This window comes from Cololabis saira, chromosome 2 (genome assembly GCF_033807715.1).
Source record: "Cololabis saira isolate AMF1-May2022 chromosome 2, fColSai1.1, whole genome shotgun sequence".
Lineage (NCBI taxonomy): Eukaryota > Metazoa > Chordata > Actinopteri > Beloniformes > Belonidae > Cololabis > Cololabis saira.
Genome location: NC_084588.1, coordinates 12,666,885 through 12,693,500, shown reverse-complemented (window position 1 = coordinate 12,693,500; position 26,616 = coordinate 12,666,885). Strand labels below are relative to the sequence as shown.

At 42.1% G+C, this 26,616-nt stretch overlaps 1 protein-coding gene across 1 annotated transcript; it reads left to right on the top strand.

Moving 5' to 3' along the window:
- Positions 1 to 813: 813 nt before the first annotated feature.
- Positions 814 to 12,312, top strand: slc22a18 (solute carrier family 22 member 18). The gene is made up of 10 exons (XM_061737957.1): positions 814 to 1,131; positions 4,363 to 4,460; positions 4,550 to 4,695; positions 6,087 to 6,219; positions 6,477 to 6,589; positions 8,659 to 8,769; positions 8,930 to 9,030; positions 9,136 to 9,237; positions 11,413 to 11,533; positions 11,707 to 12,312. Exons 1-10 carry the CDS (start codon positions 970 to 972, stop codon positions 11,895 to 11,897), a joined length of 1,278 nt encoding a protein of 425 aa, XP_061593941.1. The 5' UTR covers positions 814 to 969; the 3' UTR covers positions 11,898 to 12,312.
- The last annotated feature ends 14,304 nt before the right edge of the window (positions 12,313 to 26,616 follow it).

Genomic DNA, 26,616 nt, shown 5'->3' with positions numbered 1-26,616 from the left:
TCTAGCTTCAGCTAATTTGCAGTCTTTGTCCCTGGTCAGGCAAAAGAAGGATAAAAGATACTGAATACAAAATACAATAATACAAATACAGTGAATAATGCAGTGAACAGATATCATAAACAAATAAACACAGCTCCAAAATTTAGATTAAAAATTGCACAAGTTAAATACATTAAACATTTTAAGATTATTATTCCCAGAATATTTTAATTTTTTGAGATAGGATATTTGAGTTTTCTTAAACTGTAAGCCATGATCAGCAATATTAAAATAATACAAGGCTTGCAATATTTCAGTTGATTTGTAATGAATCCAGAATGTATGACATTTTTTGCATTACAGAAAATAAAGGACTTTATCACAATATTCTAATTTTCTGAGACAGTCCTGAAAATGTGCAGTAGTTTACATGTGGTGGTAATCATTCATCACATTAGACTAAAGGCGGCATTTCCTCCATTCCTGCCCCATTATGAAAATTGTGGCTAGACGTGTTAGTGTATTTATGTTTAATTCTGTTCACGTGTTCTGCTGGTTTAAGTTGTTTTTTAAAATGTTTTTTTTTGTTGCTGTGTTTTATTAAAACACTGTCTTGCGCAAGTTGTATGAAAAGCACCATACAAATAACATTTGATTAATTTGCAGAACCATGTCCTAAAAGAAAAAAAAATCAATAAAAAAAACCCAATAAAACCGTTATGTTATTTTTTTCACAGATATGGTCCTAAGTACGTTGTATCGTGGTTTTTAACTCTTTTTTTTTTTACATAGACAAAAACGCAACGCCTCCTTATCGCCTCCCAGATCCAAAGTTCAACCCCGGAAGATTAGAGCAACGGTAAAGTTATGTGAAAGTTTACGAGGTAAAAGGCCGTTTCCCGGTGAAACCAGGCTCCAGGTCCGGTTCGGCTGCAGGATTCCTGCACTTTACTTTCTCCGCATGAACGTCCTTTAAAACAACTTTAAAACATGAAGCGAGGAGGCGGAAAAGCGGAGGAAATGTCCACAACTTCAGTTTCCTCGGCGGCCAGCGCTGCAGACCAGAGGAGGAAGGGGACGATTATTTACATCGTGTACATAATCGCCGCTTTGGACATCACGTGGATGTTTTTACAGTTCTCTGTCACCCCTGTAAGTTAATGTTGTAGTAAGTAAATGTTGCATCTTTACACGAAGGCCAAATTTCCGTGCAGGCCGTGAACTGCGCATTTATGAGCGTCTATCTATCTATCTATCTATCTATCTATCTATCTATCTATCTATCTATCTATCTATCTATCTATCTATCTATCTATCTATCTATCTATCTATCTATCTATCTATCTATCTATCTATCTATCTATCTATCTATCTATCTATCTATCTATCTATCTATCTATCTATCTATCTATCTATCTATGAGACTTTAATATTATTAATTTCATTGTGATCTGAAAAGTACAGTAACTGAGTTTGTGGTTTAAAATTTAAACAGTTTTGGTTGGTATTTTTTATGTGTGAGTATTTCCCTACATTTAAACTTTAAATGTTTAAATACTCACACATAAAAAATACCAACCAAAACTGTATGAGTGTGTTCAAATGTTATTTATCTATTATATATTTATATATTATATATCATTATTATTTATTTGTACTGAGCTAAAGTCTTCAGACCCACCTCAGTTTACTGTTATCAGAGTTTTATCAACATTCATAGTCAGGAACTTTATTTAAAAATCAAAGCTTGTGTAAAAGACAATGTCCTTAATCACAAGGTTAAAGGTGTGCTTGGTCTTCAGGGAGGACACACTAAATACTGACTTTAGGTCGAAGGTTCATTTCCATTTGATTATTGTGTCATTTCATTTTGTGTCCATATTATTTAGAGCAGGACTGTCAAGCTCAGTCCATGGGAACCAGTGTGCAGATTAAAAATCTGGTCCAAGTGGAGGTTTTGGACAGGAGCTGTTAAAGTTTCAAAGTTTATTTAGACGGGACAATGCATATTCATGAACACTACATTAAGCAGTGTAAATACACCAGGTTTTAGCAGAAATGCTAGTTTCCACCCACAGTCCCCACAAACAACCAGACACACTCACACTCACACCTACGGGCAATTTAGAATGATCAATTAACCTAGCATGCATGTTTTTGGACTGTGGGAGGAAACCGGAGTACCCGGAGGAAACCTACGCAAGCACGGGGAGAACATGCAAACTCCACACAGAAAGGCCCCTGCCAGGCCTGGGAGTCGATCCGAACCTTCTTGCTGTGAGGCAACAGTGCTAACCACTAATCCACCGTACGGCCTGTTAGTTATAGAAAAGTAAAAAAAGACACATGTTGACTCAAAATTCAAAATTATTTCAAATTATTCATACAGAAATAAGAAGGGTAACTTTTCTCAACACAATTAATGATATTGATACCGATGCGTGCTGCTTGTGTATCGATTGATACCCAATACTGATCCAGTACCATACCTGGATCGATGAGCTGTGGACCTCACCGCCTGGACGACACCAGATCATATCAAATCAAATCAAACTTTATCCATAAAGCACTTTTCATACAACAGTAGCAAAGTACTTTACATAATAAAATCAACATCCACATATAAACTCACACACTCATGGTTAGAAACACACATCAGGTCATTTTCACACAGACCTCCCCCATCCCACATAGACATCAAAACATAATCATAAACATCCTAAATAAACATCATAAATATCTGGCTTGACGCTGAGATGAGGCACCAGGCTCGACTTCAGCGTCTCTTTCTAAATTAAATAATTTCCTAAAAAAACATATAAATCAGTAACACCCTTATACATCTAATGAATCGTTATTTATTACAGAAATTAAACAATTCTGCACCTGCAGCAATAATTTGGATCGATTTAAGTTTACAATCATTCGTTAATAGGACTATAACAGTAAAGTTGTCTTCTTTTTTTTAATGAATTATTAATTATTATTCTTATGTTGTCAAACCTCAATTTAAAAGTTGTAATTTTTTATAAACCTTCAAACATTTATCATGAACATAAAATGTTCATGATAATGTAATAAACTATTAGTGCATTAAATATATCAGAAGAATAAAGTTGTTTGTTAAAACATACCATACAAACCATAACTTTCAAAATATAGGCGTTTGGAGTAGCAGATGTGATTAATAAAGGGAACCGCCCTTATTGATCGCTAATGTCTGTACAGATTTAACCTCTGGACGTGGGTGATAGAAAGCTGAAGTCGCATGTTGAATTAAAAGTGCTGATTCATTTGGGTGTGAACACCTCCACCTCCACGACCAGCATCACCGACACTTTCCTCAATGCCGCGCTCACAAAGGACTGAGTCACGTTTAACAAAGCTGTCAGCATCTAACGTGTCATGTGAGACATAGGTAAACACCCTGAAAGGGCAGTTTGGGGGGCCCGGTAGCCAAGGGCCCCCAGGGCTGAGCCGGCACCATTTCCAGAGGTTGTTGCCCTGGTGCAGGCAGCGCAGGTTCAAATCCCAGCCCGTCTCAGTTCAGGAGATTTTTACATCCGATTCAGGACTTAGTGAAACACTGACCTCTGGTCCTGAACAAGCAGCGGGTACCAGTGGAGAATCAGACTCAGACCCAGACCCAGAACCAAACCTAGTTCCATACCCACCTCCAGACCCAGGCTACGTCCGAAATTGCATACTTCCACCATAATGAGTATGCAAAATTAGTATGCAAGATTTTTTAGTGCGTCCGAAACATTAGAACGTACTCAATAGTATGTACTATCCATACTCATTCTGGAGAAATTTATTAGTGTGGATTGATGGACACTAGCTAAGCAGAAACTTCCCACAATGCAATGCAGCGGTGTTTGGTTGCTAAGTGATACGTATATGTCATAAGTATAATATTAAGTATAATATTAAGTATAATAATATTATTATATAATATTAATATTATAATATTCGTATATAATAATATTATATAATGTCATCTTGTTTCGACCAGGATAAACAGGAAATAGCGGAGCGGTGCTGCTACTGTTGCTGTGACACGTCACTTCCTCCCAACGGCAGGAAGTGCCGTGTGCGCTCTTAATAGTACGTCAGAATTAATGCACACTAATGATATTTACTCAAAAGTGTGCCGAACTTAAGTATACTTTTTAGTATATACTGTTTAGAGTGGAATTTCGGACGCACCGCCAGAACCAGTTCCAGAACCAGAACCAAACGCAGTTCCAGAACCAGACCCAGTTCATCTGCCTCTGGCTCCAGGAGAACAGTGTTAACTGGAGTAATAAAGAATAAAGTAATAAAGAGTTCAACTGAGGTGCTTCGTGTTCATAAACATGTATCTATGTTGTGTCTCTGCAGTATTTGGCAAAGAAACTTGGTTTTGACACGCTGTGGTTTGGTTATCTGCAAACTACGGTGGGACTGATTCAGTTGATCGGGGGTCCCATGTTTGGGAGGTGAGTACCAGACCCAGACTGGTCTGGGTCAGCGTTTGCTGTCGGTGGAGAAAAGCGTCCACAGACCTTTTGTCTTGATTGGTCTGCAGGTTTGCGGATCTGTTCGGGGCGCGGGCCGCCTTGAGCCTGGCGTGCGCCGCCACCACGGTCTTCTTCGTGCTGCTGGTGTTGGCGAACCACCCGGTCCTCCTGTTCATACACAAGCTCCCCACAGTCTTCATGCACGTCCTCCCCGGTGAGCATCCGGCACCACGGAAACCTGCCAAAGAGGCACATGTTTACTATTCAGAAGTGATTGTTTGCTGCTTTTTGTGACACTTGTGGAAGGTGAGAGCTCAATTATAGGCACGGGGAAGGTGTCTGAAATAATAATAATAATTTTAAAAGAAACAAGAGTAAAACTTGGTAAATACAACACTCAGGACTCACGCAACTCAGGAGGATATTCAAATTTCAAGCTGAGGGAGGTCAAACCGAAGAGCAAAACAAAGTGACGACCCCCTTAAAAAAATAGGTCAATTTAAGATGATTTAGGGCCAATCCCAATACACCCCCTACTTTCTACCACTAGCCCTCCCTCACTACTACCACTAGCCCTAAAAATGAAGCCACAAATTTTTAGGGCCCTTGAAATCTTCCCAGGGGCCTGTCCCAATACATCCACTACCCTTACTTTTCAGCACTACCCCTTTTGCTTGCTACGTCACTGCGTGGTTTATGTTTGGGTACGTAAGCGAGTGCATAGTTACGTTTGCACATACGTCACACCATATCAGGATGCCGACAGCTAAAAGCTGTTTTAATTTCATCCGTAGCGCTGTTAATATGCCACTTAATTAAGTTTTAATAGTTTTTCAGGCGTAAAAGTAACCGTGAAGATCCCCAACCTGGGCTCAGTTTATCCAAATAACGCCTGTTAAGAAATTTGATCCGAAAATTTCAAGATGAGTACAGCCGGCTGCCGGCTCGGGAGCTGATTTATGGTTCCACGTTAAATCGACGCAGAGCCTACGGCGTAGGGTACGGCGTAGGGTACGGCGTACGACGCGCGTCGCCGCGTAACCTACGCCGTAGGCTCTGCGTTGGTGTAACGCAGAACCATAAATCAGCCTTTATTCTGGCGAGGTTTGAAAAAGACTTTGCAACAACGGGCAAACGAGTGATTATATACATTCACTGAGTGAATATTATGAAAGTAAAATATATATTTCTCGCTAGAAATGTAATCAAAACGCATTTTTATGCAGAAACGTACTCAAAATATTGATTTTATTCACTAAAAAATAAGAAATGTCCTCCATTTTTCTAATTTTTCTAGCCCTCGGTCAGCTAGGGTGCATCGGAAATCCCTTGCTCTGAAGGGCCAGATTCATAAGCACTACCCCTAAATAAGCACACTACCCCTAGGTGAAAAGAGGAATTGGGACACCACTACCCTCACGGGAACGCGCAAAATTTAGGGGTAGGGCTGAAAAGTAGGGGTAGGGGGAGTATTGGGACAGGGCCTTAAGATTCTCTTGTTATTAACTAACGTAAGCTGACTTTATGATTTAACTCTCTGTATTTATCCCTGATAACAGATCCTACTGACCTGCTTTCATCTTGTCGTCCTTCTCCCGCCTGCAGCGTGCCAGATGGTTGTTACGGACCTCTCAGAACCGGGGAAACGGGCCGACGCCTTATCCAAACTGGGTCTGTGCTTCGGCGTGGGCATGATAGCCGGCTCCACGTTGGGCGGGCAGCTGAACACGCGCTACGGGTGAGTGTTTCTGCGTAAATGAACGAAGTGAGCCTCGCGTAGCGACGTGATGGAGGGATGTGAGTGGAGGCCGTCGGGCGGGGACCGGTCGGGCCTCGGCGCCGTGCAGTTGAATTATACGTCAGTGTTGTGTTTCTGACGCCTCCAACGGACCAAAAACAGCTGATTTTTAAGCCTAAATGTAAAAAACTGCTGAGAATGATGATGATGTGTGATGTGTCCAGCGTTGTAAGGCTGCCTTATCTTGTATTTCCCAGGGAGTCGTTTACCGCTGGTGTCGGCGCCGCAGGGAGTGCCTTCAGTTTACTGTTGGTTTTAATCTTCATCCCGAAATCCACTAAAACCGAGGCTCCCAAAAGCGACACCAAACGTAAGGCCGACTCCCGCCCGTCTCTACACTCAGCTGTTCGGGAATCTGTGAGAAGCCGGTGTGTTTGAATCAAGCGACCGGGTTGAGGCCGACACGGAAGTTGTAAAAGTTGCAGCTCCTCCACTGACCGCTGCGTGCACTGAGATGCGGTCAGGCGGTGCCTGCTTTCAGATGTCGTTTCCATAGCAACGCTTGTGTAATGTTATTTAATGAGCAAACCTTCAAAGGTCTGATACAACTCTGATACAGCTCACCCGTCGTCAGAGGTCAGTAATGTTTAAACGCCCCTGAGTCACGTGGAAGGAGGAGTTTCACCGACTAGCCAGCGGTCCAAACGGTTTTCTGGGGTCCCTCATGGTGATTAGATGGAGCCTTGTTGCCTCAATACCTGATTCATGCTTTTGTTTTGATGTTGAGAGACTTTAAAGAGAATTTAACTGAATTTGGGGAGTAAAAACTGAAATATGCTGCAGTTTGGACATGAGAGTCTGCAGGCTGCAGAGAGCAGGGAATGTTTTTCAGAGACACAACTGGGTAATAAAACACTGATTTTGTTCATAATTTATTTTTTCTTTCAGATCCCAAAGCAAATAAAATCTCTCTAAGAACTCGGACAGCTCTTACTTCTGATTTAAGCCTTGATTAACTGATGTGAAGTACTGGATGTGTATTTACATCTTTTAAACCTTAAATTGTCCAAATTCTGACCAACAAAACCTGATTTTATGTAACTGAATGAAAATAAAAAAGCTTTCTGCGGCTTAGGTGACATATTCAGATATATATTCAGATAACACCAAACAAACCCAACGTGACCAGAAAGTTAGAAGCTTTTTGATGCTTCTGAACACATGACGGTTTCCACCACTCATGTGGTTACATTTGTGTCATTTCTTATCATCTGTGATTCTGATTCTGTGATCACATCCGTGTCCTGGCACGGGTACCGGCTCCTCTAAGGGGGCTCCGTCACCCTCCACCTACCTCTTTACTTTGTCTCCATCTGGCTTTGGGAGACGCAAGGCCGTGCAGGCCGTGCAGCCATAATCAGATACATTTCTGCTTCATTGTGCAGCGGCAGGGACTCTGCTCATTTGAAGTTCCTGTTGGGTTTCAACTGTTTTAACTCGGTTACAGAAAATGTTGTAAATGCAATTCCTGCATTTAATCAATAACTCCACACTCATCCCTCACTTTTCTTCTCAGTAGACAACCTGATCCTTTTACACAGACTGAGGCACCTGGTTGGCCTCTCTTGCACTCTCCTAAACGGGTTCAAGTCTGACCTTTATAGATAGGAGGTTTCTGATAAGTTAGATACGTACTCCTCACGGATCCATGATATCAAATATGGTGTGCCGCAAGGCTCAAATTTAGGCCCAATTCTTTTGAATGTATATATGCTTCCACTTGAGAATGTCATTAGGAGACATGGCATTCATTTTCACAGCTATGCTGATGACACACGACACCGCTGTACATCACCATGTCTCATGAAGACACACGACCAGTTGATGACCTTTTTAATTGTATTTTAGATACTAAATCATGGATGGCAGAACACTTCCTGAAACTCCACCGGGACAAAACTGAAGTTTTAGGTATCAAGCCCACGGCTAAGAGAGAGAAACAGTTCTCAAAATTACATGTGCTGTCTTTAAAGACGTGAGCAAGTAAAGAACCTGGGCGTCATTCTTGACTCTGAGCGTAGCTTCATTCCACCTGTTAAGCTTGTGGTTAAAACAGGTTTTTACCATCATTAGAATGGAGCCAGAGTTGTTTCTCTCGCAGGCCAGCTCGGAGATGCTGATGCATGCGTTTATTCTGAGTGGCATTGATTACTGTAATGCTTTCTGGTCTTCCTGCTCGTGTGTTGACGAGAACCAGAAAGCCAGCTCACATTACACCCGTTTTAAAAACAATGCATTAGCTCCCTGTGTCTTTCAGGATACATTTTAAGGTACTTCTAATGTACCCTCAGGTCCTCTGGTACCGGCGATTTAATATTAATTGCAAGTTTGCCTTCTGAGTAAACATCTGTTTAACTTTTCCTCTTTATTTTTCTACAGCTGAGAACCAAAACAAGAAGGTGTTCAGTGTGAGAGAGATCACAAGACTGATGAAGTATCCGAAAGTGATGCGGATCTTCCTCATCAAAGTAGCCGCAGGTTTGCCTTCAGGTGAGCGTTGTGGGTGAGGAGACCTGGTTAAATATCTCTTACTGTGTGCAGCAGACACCACACATGCTGTTTAATCCAGATGTTCGTTGGTGGTTTCCTCCAGAGGTGTCAGATCACCAGAAATGTCTAAATCTAACACGACTATTGTCTTCTTCCTAAGGCATATTCCAGGTGATGTTCTCCATCATTGCAATGGAATTCTTCAAGCTGGGACCTCAGGAGAACGGCTACCTGATGGCTTACTTTGGCATTGTTCAAATGGTACGACAGAAATACAGTTTGCTTGGAGCGGCAGCGGTCGTGGTGCGTCCCGCTGCAGCTCATGCTGATCCTAGATGAGGCGAGTAAAGCCCACTCTGTGTCCAGGTGCTTCAGGGCGCCGTGATCGGTCGACTCACGTCCAGGTTCTCTGAGAAGTCGCTGCTGCTTTTGTCCATCGGCGTCTCCGCCTGTGTGGGAGTGGCTCAGGTACACACAAGCACGTGCATCTTACCTGGGACGTTTTTAGTGATTAATTGGACTTAAAGGTATAGTCTGTAATCGTATTCAAAAACATTTATTGTTATACTGGGTGAAATGGTCCTTCCATCCTGAGAGTAGCCAGTGAATAATGTGTTCAGAAAAAGGAAAGAAAAAAATCCGACCTCTCTGACAGCTTTAATCCTGTAAAAACTCTGACCAATCTGTTTTTTGCGCACCGAATGAAACGGATTGGTCAGAGGACCAGAGGATTGGCAGGGGGGAAGAACCAATCAGATGCCTTCATTTTAAGTCCTGCCCACGCCCCCTCTGTCCCATGCGCGCACTCGTCACATTGAAAATCTTGCCGGAAAACTTCACACACTCGAGTCACGTTTGCTGAAGAATGGCGCAGAAAACGAGAAAACGCAGCCAAAAATACCACCTCCAGCGTTACTTGTAACAGCTCGCCCTGCTAAAAAGGCTAAAAAAAACAGCGCCGGTGCGGGTGGCGGTTCGCTGCGGTGCTGTGCAGGCTCTGGAGCCAAGGCTACGCCGTAGGGTACGGCGTAGCCGAGACACAACTTTTGCGGTATGCGTTCATTGTTGTGTCTAAAAATGATGCGCAGTACCCACCCAATCAGAAACGGTACAGATATCCTGTGATATTTTTATATATTATAATTTATATTTATATATTTATTATAAAATTATAAAAAAATAAAGGATCCCCATAACTTTGACTGGGTGGGCAGGACACACGTTTGGGTGGGCACAGCCCACCCCTGCCCCCCCCTAAAACCGGCCTCGCTTACAGGTGAATGACACATGGGGTAGTTTTGTTGAAAATGTGCTGTCCAAAATGTCCTGGAAAACTCGACTCCTGCAAATGCGCGTTCCCCAAAGTTTGTGGGGGCGTGGCTTTGGACGGAGCGCTGACGGGAGGGGGAGGAGGGGGCGGGGCTTAGAGGAGGTGCCACTTTCAAATCTTGCTAGCTCTCCAACATTACTGACTATACCTTTAAATATCCTTGATTTAAAAAAAAAAAAGAAGCTTTTTGTTAGAATTGATTATCAGCATTTACAAAGAAATGGGATTGATTGGATGATTAAAAAGCAAATCATTTCAAATAAATAAAACATAATACAGTCATAAAACAGGTAAAAGGACGATATATGTTATTCTTTATTTTCATGAGCGTTTACCAGATATTAACCATTTTATTTCAAATAAAAGAAAACGAACTGAACTAAGGCAGCGGAGCTGGAATTTGCACGTTAGACCTCTCCACGTAAAATAAAAGTAAGACAAGCCAACTGACTTTTGTTGAGAGGAATAATCACGTCAACATGCTCAGGGTGACCCGCTTTTGCAGCCAGCCTCTAGTGCAATTCAATTCAATTCAATTTTATTTATATAGCGTCTAATACAACAGAGTTGTCTCTAGACGCTTTACAGAGACCCATACCCAGAACATGACCCCCGAGCAGTTATTACATAAACAATGGCAGGTAAAAACTCCCCTAGTGGGAGAAAAACCTTAAGCCAAACAGTGGCAAGGAAAAACTCCCCTTTAGGAGGGAAGAAACCTTGAGCAGGACCAGCAGGGGTCGAGGAACTGCAACTGACCTCAGTTCTGCATGAACCTCAGTCCGGGAGTCAGATGGGTGGCGAAGGCCGCCAGTCCAGCCGTGGGGAAAAAAATCTTACGGTGTGAAGGACCTCGCTCTATTCACTTAATGATTTTTTTATATTCTTTTTAAAAGAAACATGTAGCAATATTTTTTCCATTATTTTTAAGCCTGAAAGCATCATTTTGCGTCGCTGCTTTCATGTGTGGTCTTGTTTATTTCTCCCCTGCTGGCAGCCTCAGAACAGTAAAATTCAGTGCATTCCTTCACGAAACCCAGATTCAAATTCAAATTCAAATTCATCATGATCAACCAAATTCCTAATGATCAGTTATCAATAATTGTTTCATAATGGCCCTAAAAGACACAGTTGTCTAGAGAGCCGCTGTACTGGGTCTCTGTCGTGTTATAACCAAACTATGTTGCAGACATCAAACCCCCATCAGCATGAAGGTCATTTAAACACGGAGTTCCTCCTCATAAAACAAGTGATGGTTGTGACCCGCTGATGTAAGTCATCTCTTCTTCTCTTTGTTGTTTCTTCCTGCGCAGGCGTACATGCAGAATGTGCTCCAGTTCTGCATCATCGTCACGCCGATGATCTTCTCCATGAGCATGTTCAACATCATCACAGACACCATGCTCACCAAGAGCGTCCCGTCCTCCGACACAGGTGAGCTGGTCCTGCTCTTCATCCCCCGCCGTGCACACAATCAGTGTTCACGTAAATGTTAACAGCCTCTTTTAGAGCTTGCTTTAAAATAAAAATAAAAAATATGTTGTTTCAGTGTCAGCTGACGTGGTAACCACACGTAGTTATTTACTGAACTCTGCTCTCCTGCTCAGGAACAATGCTGGGACTCTGCTCATCTGTCCAGTCGCTGGTTCGCACCATTGGACCGACTATCGGCGGCTTCCTGTACATGAACTACGGAGTTTCCTCCATAGGTCTGAGCCAGTTTTTCGTGAATATCGTCGTGTTTGCTTATCTACTTTATCGCTCCAGGATGACAGAGGGAACGAAAGATAATGAATGAAAACTCCATCTCTGAAAAGAATCTTGAAAATTGATGCGAGGAGATTAAAACTGATGTTTGATCATAAAAACAATCATATCTGTCACATGCTCATGTACTCACGATGCAATTCCCTTAATGAGATCAGATCAAATCATCCCGGTCTGTTAGTACTCAGGTTTTCTGTTCTGCTGGAGAAGTTGTGGATGTGCAGGAGTGAACCACTAGATGGCAGCAAATCCTCCAGTTAAACGTTGCTGTCGCTTCCATCCTCCATAGGTCAGAGCAACGCGTCAGTCACTTTGCTGCAACTAAGATCAAATAAACAAAACTCTGGGCCAGTTAACAACATCCCAAACTCAGCACTTAATTTTGTCATGAATGTTTGTGTTATTATATATTATTGTTTTTCATTAAACCCACATTGGTGATCTTATATTTGTGTCTTAACTCATTTAAAGTTTGGAAATCTTCCATTTTGCATAAATGCAGACTTACGTTCTTTTCAAAGATTTTTTGTGGATCTAGTGGCCTTTATTCAAGGTGTAGACAAGAAGGGGGTAGAGAGAGAGAATGGGGATGACATGCAGCAAAGGGCTGCAGGCCGGGACTGGAACCTGCGACCGCTGCAGGAGGACTTTAACTTCAGTACATGGGCCGCTAGCTTTAATCACTGTGCCACCCAGCGGCCCACTTTTTATTTTATTAATGTATTTTATTATTATTATTATTTTATTTTTTTACTAACCTGGGAATTTTAGAGGCATGCAATGCTCTTTGAGCGTTTAAATCTGGTCATTACTGTAAAAACAAATACTGCACATGTGGCACTTTAAAAAAGCTAAAGACTATTTCTTTTAATGCATTTCTGTACGTGACTGGTTCACACACTCCCCCAGCGCTGTGATTTACTACGCTCAGTTACTCACTGGTTTGATCTACTAAGTTTTTCAAGTGAAGTTGGTTTCCCAGCTCTGCGTTTAGAGGAAGACGGTGGTATTCCTTCAGCTCAGCTGTTCCAGGTGACAGTCGAGTCCCAGACTGGGGGGAACTACGGCGGTGGCTCAAGTTCAAAATTTCAGACCGAAACAAAACAGGAGGATTCACAGAGATTTCTCATGAACATACTAGTTTGACACAAACCTGCATACACAGATCAGTGTGGATTAGGATCCACGTAGGACTTATTCACCTCAGCGAGCTGCAAGTCTAATTATGGATTTAATGACTCAATCCTTCGTCTTATTAAAGTGCAACATACAAAATCTTGTGTTTTTCCCTGTTTGTGTGGGTATTTTCCACATAAATAAACCTTTTTTAGCAGCTCATTTCAATGATAAGATAAAATAAACCTCTCAGAGGGACATAAATAATTCTGAGTTAATCAGACTGACCAATGCTGCCAAATTTTCAGCGTGTGGAAGCGATGTCATAAACTGTAGAGCAGGTGTTGTCATTGTTCCCACAAAACACTCTGCTCTTGAACTATTACACCCAACAATCCCAGATGAATATGATCCTATTCTGACAGTCGGGGCTCCTGTAAGCTTTCAGCAGATGTCACTCGTTTGATTTCTTTTTCTCCAAGAACTTGGAAGAAACTATTCACGTTCCTGCTTTAAGCCCGGTAATTGCTGCTATCAGGTCTGATTTAATCATATTAAATGTAGCATAACAAGCAGAGAAACACCTGACAGAATTTGTGTTTTATTAGCAGCAGTAGATAAAATAGAAAACATGCTTTACTAAAAGAGTATTGTATCCGTTACGCTAGGCCTGGGCGATATATCGAGATTTTAATATATATCGATATATTTTCAAACTCGATATGGTACTAGACAATATCGTTTATATCGATTTAAAAAAAAAAAAACATTTATTTTTTTTATGATTTTGATATAGCTTATTTTGTGACAAATTGACTTGAATGTTTTATTTGAGATTTGCACAAATGTTTTGTTATTTGCACAACTGTCAACCTCCTGTTGACAGTTACTGTTACTGTCTACATTGTATTAATTGCACATGTGTATTTTAATTTAATTGTTATGCAGGAAAGGGATATTTGTTTTATTTTATTCAAGAAGCATTTTTATTCTATATATAGAGGCAGTTTATTTTTATTTCATTTGTTTTATACATTTTGATATTGTGCAGACCTCTGTTAATAAAGGAACCTGTGTGACATTTGGCACGAGGCTTTGTATTAAAACTGACTGTTTTTTTAAGGGTTTGCCTCAGAAAAAATGAAGCTAACAGAGATGCTATGCTATAATGCTTTGGGGGAAACCCCAATTATGGCACAGAAAAAATATCGATATATGTCGAGTATCGCCATTCAGCTAGAAAATATGGAGATATGACTTTTGGTCCATATCGCCCAGCCCTACGTTACGCCCTGAAAGACGTGCTGGAGGAGGACGAGGAACGTCTTGTTCACGGTTCCTCTAAAAACTAAAGAGGTTAGCTCCAGTAGGTGTTTGCTGGCAGGATGTTTGGATGGACTGCACCTTTAATGTGATCAGCCGTCTCAGTGGGAATCCAATCATCTGAGCCTGATCCCACACCGGCGCCGCGGAGCAGGAGCAGGAGCCGACGCCGCAAACGCATTCAGCACCAGTTTCCACGTCCCACGTGCTCTGGGACCTTCTGGTCCGGCTCAGACACCCAGAGGAGCTGCAGATGGATTTGAAGGGTGTCACTGTATCTGTGGACCCAGGTGGGGGGTGGGGGGGGCCCTGTCCCGACGGCTGCAGGTGGTGCCTGGTTACACCGAGGCCTTTGAGTCCGGGGCAGCGGGGACAATGCTGCTGTTGACACTCCTGACGGGGACCTTTGGGTCCTCTGAAACTTTAATGTGACTCTGCGAGCAACCTGCGCTCGCCGAGGTCAGAGATGAGCGCCGCCCGGCGACGGTCCAAGGCCCGCCGTGTGTCAGCGCGCTGGAAACTAAACGCCAGTGGGCGGGGGGGCATCAGGTCCCAGGCCTGCTTTGTCTCTCGTGGCCTGGATAATGAGGCATCTGTCTCCACATGCCGCCCGCAGGGACGAGGCTCACTGCTCCTCTTAAAAAGCCTGCAGGTCACCCAGATGATTTGTCCGCAGGCGGGCCAGGGACCTGATCTGAAGCAGAGGAGCCCTGGCTCTAAATGTTTTATACCGTGGCTTTCTTACGTCTCCGTGGGCGGAACCACACGACTTCGTTATCAGAAACACCTCGTCGGGTGTCTTGTTTGGTCCATCCAGGAAATTACAGACAAATCAATAAGATATGAGCGTGTCTCACCGAGGAGAGCGGCAGCTCTGCATTAGTAGTATGAACACGACCAAACATGACTGAGGGTCGCTCCTCCACTTGGGGAAACTTTTAAAGAAATTAAAGCTGCAAGCAGTGATGAACGGGCCCTCGCACCCTTGTGCACGTTCAGGCTGCAGTGGAAGCTTGTATGACTTGATGTAGAAGAAGAAAATAAGGACTATCAAATATTGACCAATCAGAAGAAGGGGCGGGGCTAATTCATGCCAATGAAGGTCAAATACTCAAAAACCGAGTCCGATGACACCACCCACGAGTCTTTATGTCAAACCATTCAAAAGTTATTGCAGAAAGTAGGAACTATCAAATATGGACCAATCAGGTGAAGGGGGGGGTGCGCTTTTTGGCGTCTATCGTCGCCACGGTAACGCTTTTGACTGAGAAAAGTAATGCGCGTTGTTGCAGGATCGAGACACACATTTTGATGTATAACATACCTGGGTGCACATTACGGTTTGGGCGAAGAAACGGCCGAAGAAATTGCATAAATTGCGCCAAAATTACACGATTAATTCAAAATGGCCGACTTCCTGTTCGGTTTGGGCCATGGCGCCAAGAGACTTTTCTTTAAGGTGCGACATGATACAGGTGTGTACCGATTTTCGTGCATGTACGTCAAACCGTATTCTGGGGCTTGAGGCACAAAGTTTTCTAGGGGCGCTGTTGAGCCATTAGGCCACGCCCATTAATGCAAACCATTAAATATCACATTTTTCGCCAGGCCTGGCTTGCGTGCTTTTTGGTGACTTTTGGGGCACGTTTAGGAGGGCAAAAAGGCCCTAATTTCGTCAGAACAAGGAAAATTCCTACAGATACAATAGGGCCTTGGCACTGTCAGTGCTCGGACCCTAATAATACAAACCTGACGTGGACGTGACAGCAGCTCAACGCCCCCCCCCCCCCCCCCGTGCTCTCGTCATCCTCTCCAGAGGACCTCGTGGAGCTCGTACAGTTGGCCACAGGAGAGAAAGGTGATCTTCGGGGGGTTTTGTCTCGGTGTAATCAGACAGCGACATCATCAATCATGAGGGGGGAATTACAGCAGGTCACAAAGGGAGATAAGATAATGAGTGGGGCCACAGCGACCTGGCGAGGGACAGCTCCAATTCCAGTCCCGATTACACCGTGGCGGCTGGACGGGTCACAAACACACGAGGACACGCGTGGCCTGCACAATTCCAGGATGGCAAACAAAAGCTGCGGCCCGTCTCCGGGAAATCCACCGAGCTGAGTTTTAACCCTCCAGGCTGAAGCTGCTGCAGCTTCATGACAACATGACGGGGTTTTATGTTCAGGCTCCATCCAACAGTCATCAAAACTGAATCCAGGACATTCAAATGTAGCAAATAAACATGATGTCCGGTGCTCGGTACATTCGTCCGAGACATGGAGAAAATAAACACACAAGGACTGGAAAGATCAGGATGGACACCCGGAGGGGAGTTACACCTGCTGTTGTCTCCAGCTAGCAGTCGGACCAAACTTTGTGTTTCTTTCAAAAGGCCTGAACCTTTTTCTTAAATGACTCCCGCGTGACTGAACATTGGAAAAGGAAATGAAGAAGTTCCTTTCTAAAGCAATTTAAAATTGAAGTTATCCATCACAAAGTTAAAAAGGCTGCTGGACATAAATATGAAACTTCATGCGTCTGGCGGGAAGGAGAAATGATCTTAGTGAGGAACATGGATAAGCTTATGGGCAGAACATTTGTCCAAAAATTTAGATGAAAAAGTCTGGAGCAGCGATGTGTGACATTAATGGCTCAGTTAAAGTAGACATCAGACGATTTCATTAAAACCAGAATGATTTGATCATTATTTTGTTATCTTTTTCAAACATCCATCATCAGAAACAAGCTTGCACTGTTTCAGAAGCAGGTACGACAGCTTTAGTCATCTCTTGATGGACTCTGTAACAAAATACTATCCACATGTACTAATTTGAAAAACCTTTTTCAAGGCTTTATCGTTTTTCTACTTTAAAAAAAAGAAGTAAATGTTTGTGTTGTATTATTTCCATCTGAGCTGGACCATGGGCCATTTAAAAGATGTTTTTAGATATTTCCACTCTGGATGGCAAATAACTTCTTTAAATCACTTATTTGAAAAGAAATGTATTATTAAGCAGAAGCTTCTTTCAAATGTTTCTTTTCAGGGAAATAAAAGGTTGATCATCTTTCAGCACCTGAGTACTTTTTCAGTGCTTGATGATTTATTCAGTATTTACCTGCCTGGTTTCTGATTTCACCTCTGCGATTACACGCCACGTTTGACCGCGCTCTTCAGCTGATGTCTGAGACAAGTCAGCAGCAGTATTACTGGATCTTAGTGCTGCATCACTACAGTAGACCAGAGTTTAGTATCTGATCAACTTCCTGTCACTGTCACAGCAAAGCACACAGACATTTACAACTTTGACCCCCAGGGTCAGTTAAATAAAAATGCCCTGAGTTGATCGCCTGAAGTCAAACATTTCCACTGTGATAATCAATCAGTTTTATTGGAATCCACTGAAACATATTCCACATCATGAAGTGTCTTTGTTTTCTGTGTAATATGTCGTCCAGGCTACCTCCAGCAGTGATGGTTGCTGGGTAATGTGTAGGATATAAGTCTCTATTTGATCACGTGACTCCGGCAGCATTGTTAAACTTGGCAAAAGTGATTACGTACGTAGACCTAAGCAAGCAGCAAATTAAACATGGCTGTAAGAGGAGACGGGAGAGAAGACATCAGGAGGAGACTTCACAACTCCCTACACAGAGGTGTCAAGTAACGAAGTACAAATACTTCGTTACCTTACTTAAGTAGAAATTTTGGTTATCTATACTTCACTGGAGTAATTATTTTTCAGACGACTTTTTACTTTTACTCCTTACATTTTCACACAATTATCTGTACTTTTTACTCCTTACATTTTAAAAACAGCCTCGTTACTCTATTTCATTTTGGCCTTTAAAAAAAAAACTATCCAGTTAAATTGCTCCATCCGGATAGACTGAATTTGGTTGTGGTTGTTTAAGATGTTCTTGTCCAGTTTTGTTCTTACATCCGTTCCCTCAGATTCCTGCAACTAAACTTGGATGTACATTCCAATAAAGGTTAGGATAAATGATAACATGCCTCTGAAGTTTGACTTTTTGCACCATTACAATACTTATAGGCAACTAGTCATCATATCTGCTGCTCTCTGAAACATGTTAATGCTCAATAGAACACATATATGGTTCTTTAATATATTTGCATTATACTAAGATGCATTCATTTTCAATGGCTTTTTTCCTTAATGGCTTGTTTCCCCCTTACATTACTTTTACTTTTATAGTTGAATTAGTTTTAAAACCAGTATTTTTATACTTTTACTTGAGTAAAAAACTTGAGTTGATACTTCAACTTGTACAGGAGTATTTTTAAACTCTAGTATCTATACTTCTACCTGAGTAATGAATGTGAATACTTTTGACACCTCTGTCCCTACATTATGCTCTGTTTATCTTCATGCAATTTGCAAAACATTTAGTTAGCTTTGTGTATGAAATGTGGTTCCTATTATTCTTCTAATGTTTCATTCATTCAAAAGAAAGTAATTTTTTCTTCTTTTATAATCATCTTTATTGCTTTCATTAAGATTCATGCTGTTTTAAAATCTTTTTGTCCATTTCAAAGCCTTATGTAGCACACTTTGAATTGTCTCACGTGCCATCCGCGTGCGTCGTCCTGCCAAACCCTTCATGCTAAACGTATCCCGACTAGTTATTGGTTCATGAACACCTGTCCATCACCTTCAGGTGAGACTCACGTGCAGAACGAAATCTGGCCGTGTGTTTTTGCATCTTGGGATGACGAGCTGCCCCCTCCTCCTGAGCGCGGAGCGTGTCCAGTCGTGTGTTAGCCGGTCTGAGCCCTATGACACCCGGCCTTTTCCAGCACGCTCGGCCCACACTCTCACTCCCTGACATGTGCCACGGCTCGCTAATCCTGCACTGACGCCTCTCTGCAGCATCACACCCGACAGCTAGACAATGACCACTGCACTGACCTCAGAGGGCGCCCGGCGCCCGCTGGATCTTCTCTCTTAGCATCCTGAACACCACATTTGTTTACCACGTCGTTCGGTTAATAGAAATCAGCTTTTGCTTTAGCTGATTATCTTATAGGAGAGCGGGATAACATGGGGAGGTTTCTTTATCGTGCACATGCTGGTGTATGGAAATTAATTGTTTAATTTAGGATTAGGACAGTTGGAGATTTAAGATTGAAGGTAATATTTTTCAAAAGAGAGGATGTGACATGATCATTTTAATTACGGCTGAGCCGATTAGATAACAATATCGCGCTTTGGTCAAAGGCGGGAAAAGTGTGCCGGACGAAGCATCTGTTTGAATTAGCGGCCGTAAGCTCTGCATGTTGTTTTCATGAGTCATATGGAACAGCATCTGCGTTCTTCAGCGATAAATCTGACCATTATGTGTCATATTTGTCAGCTTAAAGGCAAACCATGTACTGTATGTTGCAAACAAGTGATTTTTTTGTTCAATGGGCCAGACTGAGACGTTAATAGGGTCCATTACAAACATGTTAAGACTGAGCTGGATCATCTATCCGGGATCTGTGGCATCTGGAAGGCTCAATTGAAATGTTAAATCAAAGCTTTCATCTTGAAAATCCGTTATCCTTTTAACAATGATACAACAATAATCAGCTAAAGTTGGAACACCAAGGAAGATTGATAATTCTTACATTTATGTCTCCATTAACTATCCGCTCAGACCCTCACCAAGGTGTTTCCATATCAGTCCCGAGACCCAGCTCACCCGTGTCCTGGGTCTGCCCTGGTTACTCTACCTAGTTGTAAAATGCCTGCATCACCTCTCAACAGATACCCTAACCACCTCAACTCCTCTTAATGTGGAGGAACAAGGAGTGTACTCCGAGTCCTTCTCAAATGGGGGAACTTGTCACCCTTCCTCAGTCATCCTGAGGAGGAAAAGTCCCCTCAGCAATTTATATCCTGTATGATTACTTGTTGGTGACCATAGGTGAGAGCATGAGTGTCGCTCAACCACTAAATGGTCTTATTTTTTAGCTCACGTCTCACGTCACAATAACCCTCTGCCTTTAACCCCTGCAAAGAAAGCTGAAGATCGTGGTTCCATAAAGCCATGACACATCGTCTGCAAAAAGGGAGAGTTGGAAATCTGAGACCTGCACACCAAACCCCCTCCCTGCACGTGGACCACACCTAGAAAGTCTCTCCAGAAAAGCTGTAAACAGAATTGGTGACAAAGAGCAGCCCGGACAGAGTCCATCTCCTAGCCGATATGAATCAGATTTACTCTGGGCAACATGAAGCAAACTCTTGTTGTATTTGTAAAGGGACTAAATGACCAGTAGCAAAGAACCCAATACCCACACAGTCCAGGAGCACCCTGACAGAATACCTTAAAGGACACAATCAAATGTCATTTATACACTATTATATACATCCAACTGATGTCCATGTAACTGTTACATGTTGGGGGTGTAGTTTTCCATCGTGTTCTTGCACCTCAACCTGGTTTCTTTTCTTTGCATGATTATAAGAGAAGTGTTTATATTCTGCAACTTGTTCCAGCTGAGACATGAGAATTTAGGTTAAAATTAATTTTCACACATTTAACAATTATATATTTAAAATATATTTACAAAAATGTGTGTATCATGCCCTTAAACTACTATGTACACTCTTATTTTAGTATTAACAACCTCCACCTCTGTGAAAAAAAACAATATTAGCTAAGAACTACATTTCCCTAGAGTCATGCTATACAGCTTTATGCTAATCAGCACCATATTTGTAGTCACATTGGTTTGGATAAAACCTAGATTAACCCTAACCGTAACGTGTAAAAACGTTTTAAAAAACATATATCAATTGAATATATCTATTATGTAGTGCATCTGAAATAGTAACTACATTTTATAGAGATGATGTATGTTAAGGAATTGTAAATATGTTTGTTTATTTAGGATACTTAATTTAACGTCATGTAAATGACATTGATGTATTCACAGTGATTCAATATACGTTGTAAATGTACCTGTGTACGGTTTATTTTAATATTTACCGTTCAAAAGCACAATATATTTAACCGTTTACTTCCACGTAACAGTAATCAATCACCACACATCCACGATCCATAAATTGAAATGTTAAATAAAGTTTATAAATAAAAAAAAAACAAAAAAACGCTTCCACGTCGGGGCCTCGTCACGTGATCAGGATCTCCACTCGTCACTCTATGACGTAGAGGGGATTCCCAGGGAATTCCCTGTGTTTGACGGAATGGGTGAATGGTTAAAACAATTAATTTAAATATCGCCTGTCTCCACTTCCTGGTTCAAAAGCAATTAAAAATGATATTTTGTGGCTGGACGACGCTCTGGTTAAGGTCTGGTTAGGTTAATGCACCACTTATGATTGGTTAGAAGTAGGAAACGCTTGTGGTTTTTGCTAAAAATAATGATTTCACATCACTTACGCCACCTCCGTCGTCATGGCGACAGCAAACAACATGGTTAAATACTCAAATTTACGTTAAATACTAGAAAACACGGTTAAATACTCGCTGTCAAAATACTGTTAAAAATCATCAAAAGACCATTAAAACACTGTTAAAACAGCATTAAAAACATGCTTTTACAAACTGACAGTAACAAACAGTAACTTGCGCGTCAAAAACTCATAAGTTAGCCACTATAATAAAGAATAATATATACATAATAATAATGTAATAATCCGTGTATATATCACGAAAACGGATCCCATTGACTTCGCATAGTACAATATCCGTGGTGCTCACACGGAATTATACCATTTCCGTGTTGGTGCCACGGAAAATAGTGGTGAGAGCTCGTGGGCATTTCACGGATTTTTGTGAGATCAGGTTGGTTCTGACTGCAGGAAGAGCAAACTGCATCCTCCCGACTCCCGAGCTCTGCTGGTCCTGACTACAGAGTCCACCAGTCCACACCAGTCCACACTGGTTTCAGTGCGTTCAGTCCTCCTCGACATCATCAGCTCCCGGCGAGAAAAAGAAGATCCAAGAACATGTTTTACATATTGATGGATAAACTATTACGGAGTCTAATAAAGTTCATCCCATCAATAAATTGAAATGTTGACACAGAAATAATAGTCTATTACTGTATGTACATTCAGTGCAACAGTAAAACAAACACTCACAATTGGCCTTTGCTTCACTTTGGGGTCCTCGATGAGCTCAGGCGCCTATGATATTTACTCAGGCCATTGATTTCCTCACTCTGATTATCACAGCATTTGGGTGGCAGATGGTGGGCCGCGGGTAATCCCACATGCCCATTAGACTGACCCTTTGAACTCGTCCCACCTCCTCCCCTTCTGACACGCAACACCCCCTTCCCCAAAACCTTAACGAGCCCCCTACGCTGCAGCAGCGAGCTGCTTTAAACTGGTGAGTAAGGGCTGTGTCAGCAGTCAGTAGATGAGCCTGACGGTGGGGAGGGGAACAGGTGGGGGGGTATTAGAGCCCCATTGAAGCTGCTCCATTGTCAGTGTCCTGTAAACACTGCAGCTACTGTTACTGTACGCTGCTGCCAACCACTAGCTGCTGCCAAACATTGTTTACTCCAAAAATGCTCGGTTTACAATAAAGCTTCACGACCAGATGTATTAACGAGTTTAATTTTCTATAGTAACTTCGTACGTAGAACATTTCGCCTCCCATACACCCGACGTCCTTTCATAATCCCCTTTTTTTAAGTGACCCCGCCATGCCAGAAGCGCGGTGCTCCTTTGTCCGTTGAAGCAAAGCGGTATCGTACTTTACTGTAACTCGAAGAAATGTCACAATGGTCACTTCAGTTACCTCATTTGCCGTAATCTTCTTGGCTCCTCTGCGTTTCAACAGGAGCCTTAATCTCGTCTAAAGTCATCTGACATAATCCCCGGCAGCAGCAGCAGCGGCGGCAGCAGCAGCAGCGGAGGTAAATTAGTTCTTTGACTGACAGCCATCTGCCAGACGTGTGTCTAATTAGTTTGTTTTAATTGACCAAAACAACAAGGACACTTGGATAGGTGAGGGGTTGATGTGTGGTGGAAATCCAAGGCCCACTTCAAAGAATAGCGTGGCGTCATCAACAAACTCAACCAGAATTAAAGCTGCAAGCAGCAATGAACGGGCCTTCGCACCCTTGCGCACGTTCAGGCTGCAGTGGAAGCGCTTGTATGACTTGCATGTAGATTCTTCAGGGCTGGACATTTAGCGGATGAAACCACCCACAACTCTCTATATCAAACCATTCAAAAGTTATGGCAGAAAGTAGGAACTATCAGATATCGACCAATCAGAAGAACGTGCAGGGCTAATTCATGCCAATGAAGGTAAAGTACTCAATACCGAGTCCAATGACACCACCCAAGAGTCTTTACGTCAAACCATTCAAAAGTTATGGCAGAAAGTAGGAACTATCACATATCGACCAATCAGATGAAGGGGGGCGCGCTTTTTGGCGTCTATCGTCGCCACGGTAACGCGTTTGACTGAAAAAAGTAATGCGCATCGTCGCAGGATGGAGACGCACATTTTGATGTATAACACACCTGGGTGCACGTTATGGTCGGGCCGTATTAACTGCCGAAGGAATGGCATAAATTGCGCCAAAATTACACGATTAATTCAAAATGGCCGACTTCCTGTTCGGTTTCGGCCATGGCGCAAAGAGACTTTTCTTTAAGTTGCGACATGATACAGGTGTGTACTGATGTTCGTGCATGTACGTCAAACCGTATGGTGGGGCTTGAGGCACAAAGTTTTCTAGGGGGCGCTGTTGAGCCATTAGGCCACACCCATTAATGCAAACCATTAAATATCACATTTTTCGTCAGGCCTGGCTTGCGTGCAAAATTTGGTGACGTTTGGGGCACGTTTAGGGGGAAAAAAAGACCCTCCTTTCGTCGGAAAAATAAAAACAATGAGAATGAGAACAACTCAGGCCCTAATAATTACTATATATCATAGTGAAATATATCAAGAAAATGAATGACTCATTTCTACTCACTGAACAGTGTTCGTTTTTAAGTTAAGAACATTTACAGCTGAACAATGTGTTCTTATATTTAGTCTCATATTTACATATAAATATAAACTGACGTAAAGAGTCAGCGAGTGGTGGATGTTACGCACAGCGGTATTACCTGCTGCGGTATTACCACCTGCTGGGGTATTACCACCTGCTGTGGTATTATTACCTGCTGCAGTAATACATGGTAAGAATATACCTGGAACTTGTAATCCTACTCTTTGACAATAGCTGACATTGAAAAGGATTCATCAAATCTGCTTAAGTTGATTCCCCTCTGAACTGGTTGGTTCACGTCGACCATAGTCCAGTCATTATATGAAAAAACCTAGGACAAATTGCAACAGTAGCAAACTCAACTGATTTTGTATCCTCATTATGTCCTTAGTGAGGGAAAAAAAGTCCCAAGGAATCCCATCATGGGAAAGTTTTGAAAACGACCTATATATATTTATATCGAAAAATGCCTGTTATAACATAGTTGTGAATGGGGTTCAAAATTTTACTTTTAGATATCACTATAAAAACTCACAGGCTGATTACACACACAAAGACAAGGAAAAAAGTCAATCACAACTTCATTGAATTATTCTGTTTACTCATGCAAATCACACATTATCTTATTTGATATGCACCAGCATACACGCCAGAACTAATCAAAACATTTGATAAAGACATTTTTTTCTTCTTGGAATATTAGTAGATAGGCTCTGTGGAGCTCAGTCCACGAGGATGGGGCTCAAGGGTTTATGTCCGTGGGGATAGGTCCATGGAGATGGGGGCTCTGGTGTCTTGGCAGGGCAGGAGATAAGGCTGAGGGATGAACAGGAGACGGTTAGTAAGGACAGAGAAAAAAATAAGGTAAAGTACAAAAATGGCTAGACTGGTCAAATAATTAAATCACTTACACAATACAACACTACACCATCTAATCTTCATCCTCATCACAGGCCATCTGTTTTGAGTTCATGCAGCTGGATCCTCTGCAGTGTCCACAGGCCGGACTGCACTCCATGGTGTTTCTTTTGCAACTGCATCTTAGGGTGCTGCAGTCAGACTGGCAGTTGCATCTTATGACCCTCAAGAGCTTCTCAGGTGCAGGGGGTAGGGTGGTCTTGACTGGCACAAATCCCTCGCCAGACTTGAGCCAACCCCAGTCCGTCGGACTACGTTCGTCTGTAAGAAAAGATGCACTTTGTCATTCATCATCAGTATTTGGTACTGTCCGAGCAGGAATGAGACACAAGATTATTGTTATATTGACACACTTAAATGTAGGTATATACATGATCAGTGCAAGAACAGTAAAAATGCAAATGTACCGGAGGCTGATGCCTTCCATTCCTGTACTTGTAGGTACACTCTCAGGCTGTGGTATTTTGCTGCCCCTGATGTAGGTGGTAAGGCCTGTGGCTCAATATGAGTGGAGCTTGATGCCACTTGGGCTGGTATATGTAGTTATCTCTGGTCGTCTGGTGTAAGTACGGCGACATTCTTTGTGAACTTTATCACCAGGTACTGAGGTTATGCTGTCTCCCCTCGTTACACTGGCCTCGTTTATAGACACACATCCCTTCTCTCCGAGTGTTGATACTAATGACCCTGTTCCACCAACACCTTGCCTACAAATGACACATTGTTCATTTGCCTCCATTTCCTGGAAATGGATAAAATAAAAGTACAAAATTAACAATGTTTGTAATACCTGTTAACTTTAATGTCAATATTAGGTCAGAGCTACAAACATAAAACATATCCTTCATGTAGTTGTTGACATTAACTTCAGCTGAGCACTTACTTGAACTTCACACATCCATGTTAGGAACTGAGCCTGTTCTGGATGAGTAGATTATGGAAGTGGGAGAGATGAGGGTCCAGAAATCTAGAAAAGTGCACTTGAATTTTTGTTTCATGTGCTCTGTGTGAATGAAAAATAAATATTTAGCATAATACTCATAGAATGATTTAGTCTTGTTAATAGGCTACACAGCTGGTGTGCCCCCGCGGGCGGGGGCTCTGGGGTTCAAGCTAGGTTTTAAGCTAGCTATTTAATAGCTAATTACCAATGTAATGACAATTTAAAAAAAACAATAAACTTTAACATTACAATAAAGCAACATTTAACAATTGTATTAGGCTACTAGCATGATTGATTTGTTTAATAAATTGATTGATATTAATTGATATTGTGAAAGCTTCCACTGACAATAGCAGACCATCAAGCACAATGCGACAATGCATTGTGAGCTTGTCGATCAGCTATTGTCAGTGGAAGCTTTCCCCACAATTACAAAAAAACAGAAACAACACTAGCATTCAGCCC

What these genes read in the sequence shown, in the direction of transcription:
- slc22a18 (XM_061737957.1), top strand. Translation starts at nt 970, where the DNA reads ATGAAGCGAGGAGGCGGAAAAGCGGAGGAAATGTCCACAACTTCAGTT. An exon ending in CTTCATGCACGTCCTCCCCG is followed by an intron (nt 4,696 to 6,086) that starts GTGAGCATCCGG and finishes TCCCGCCTGCAG; the next exon opens with CGTGCCAGATGGTTGTTACG. An exon ending in AGCCGCAGGTTTGCCTTCAG is followed by an intron (nt 8,770 to 8,929) that starts GTGAGCGTTGTG and finishes CTTCTTCCTAAG; the next exon opens with GCATATTCCAGGTGATGTTC.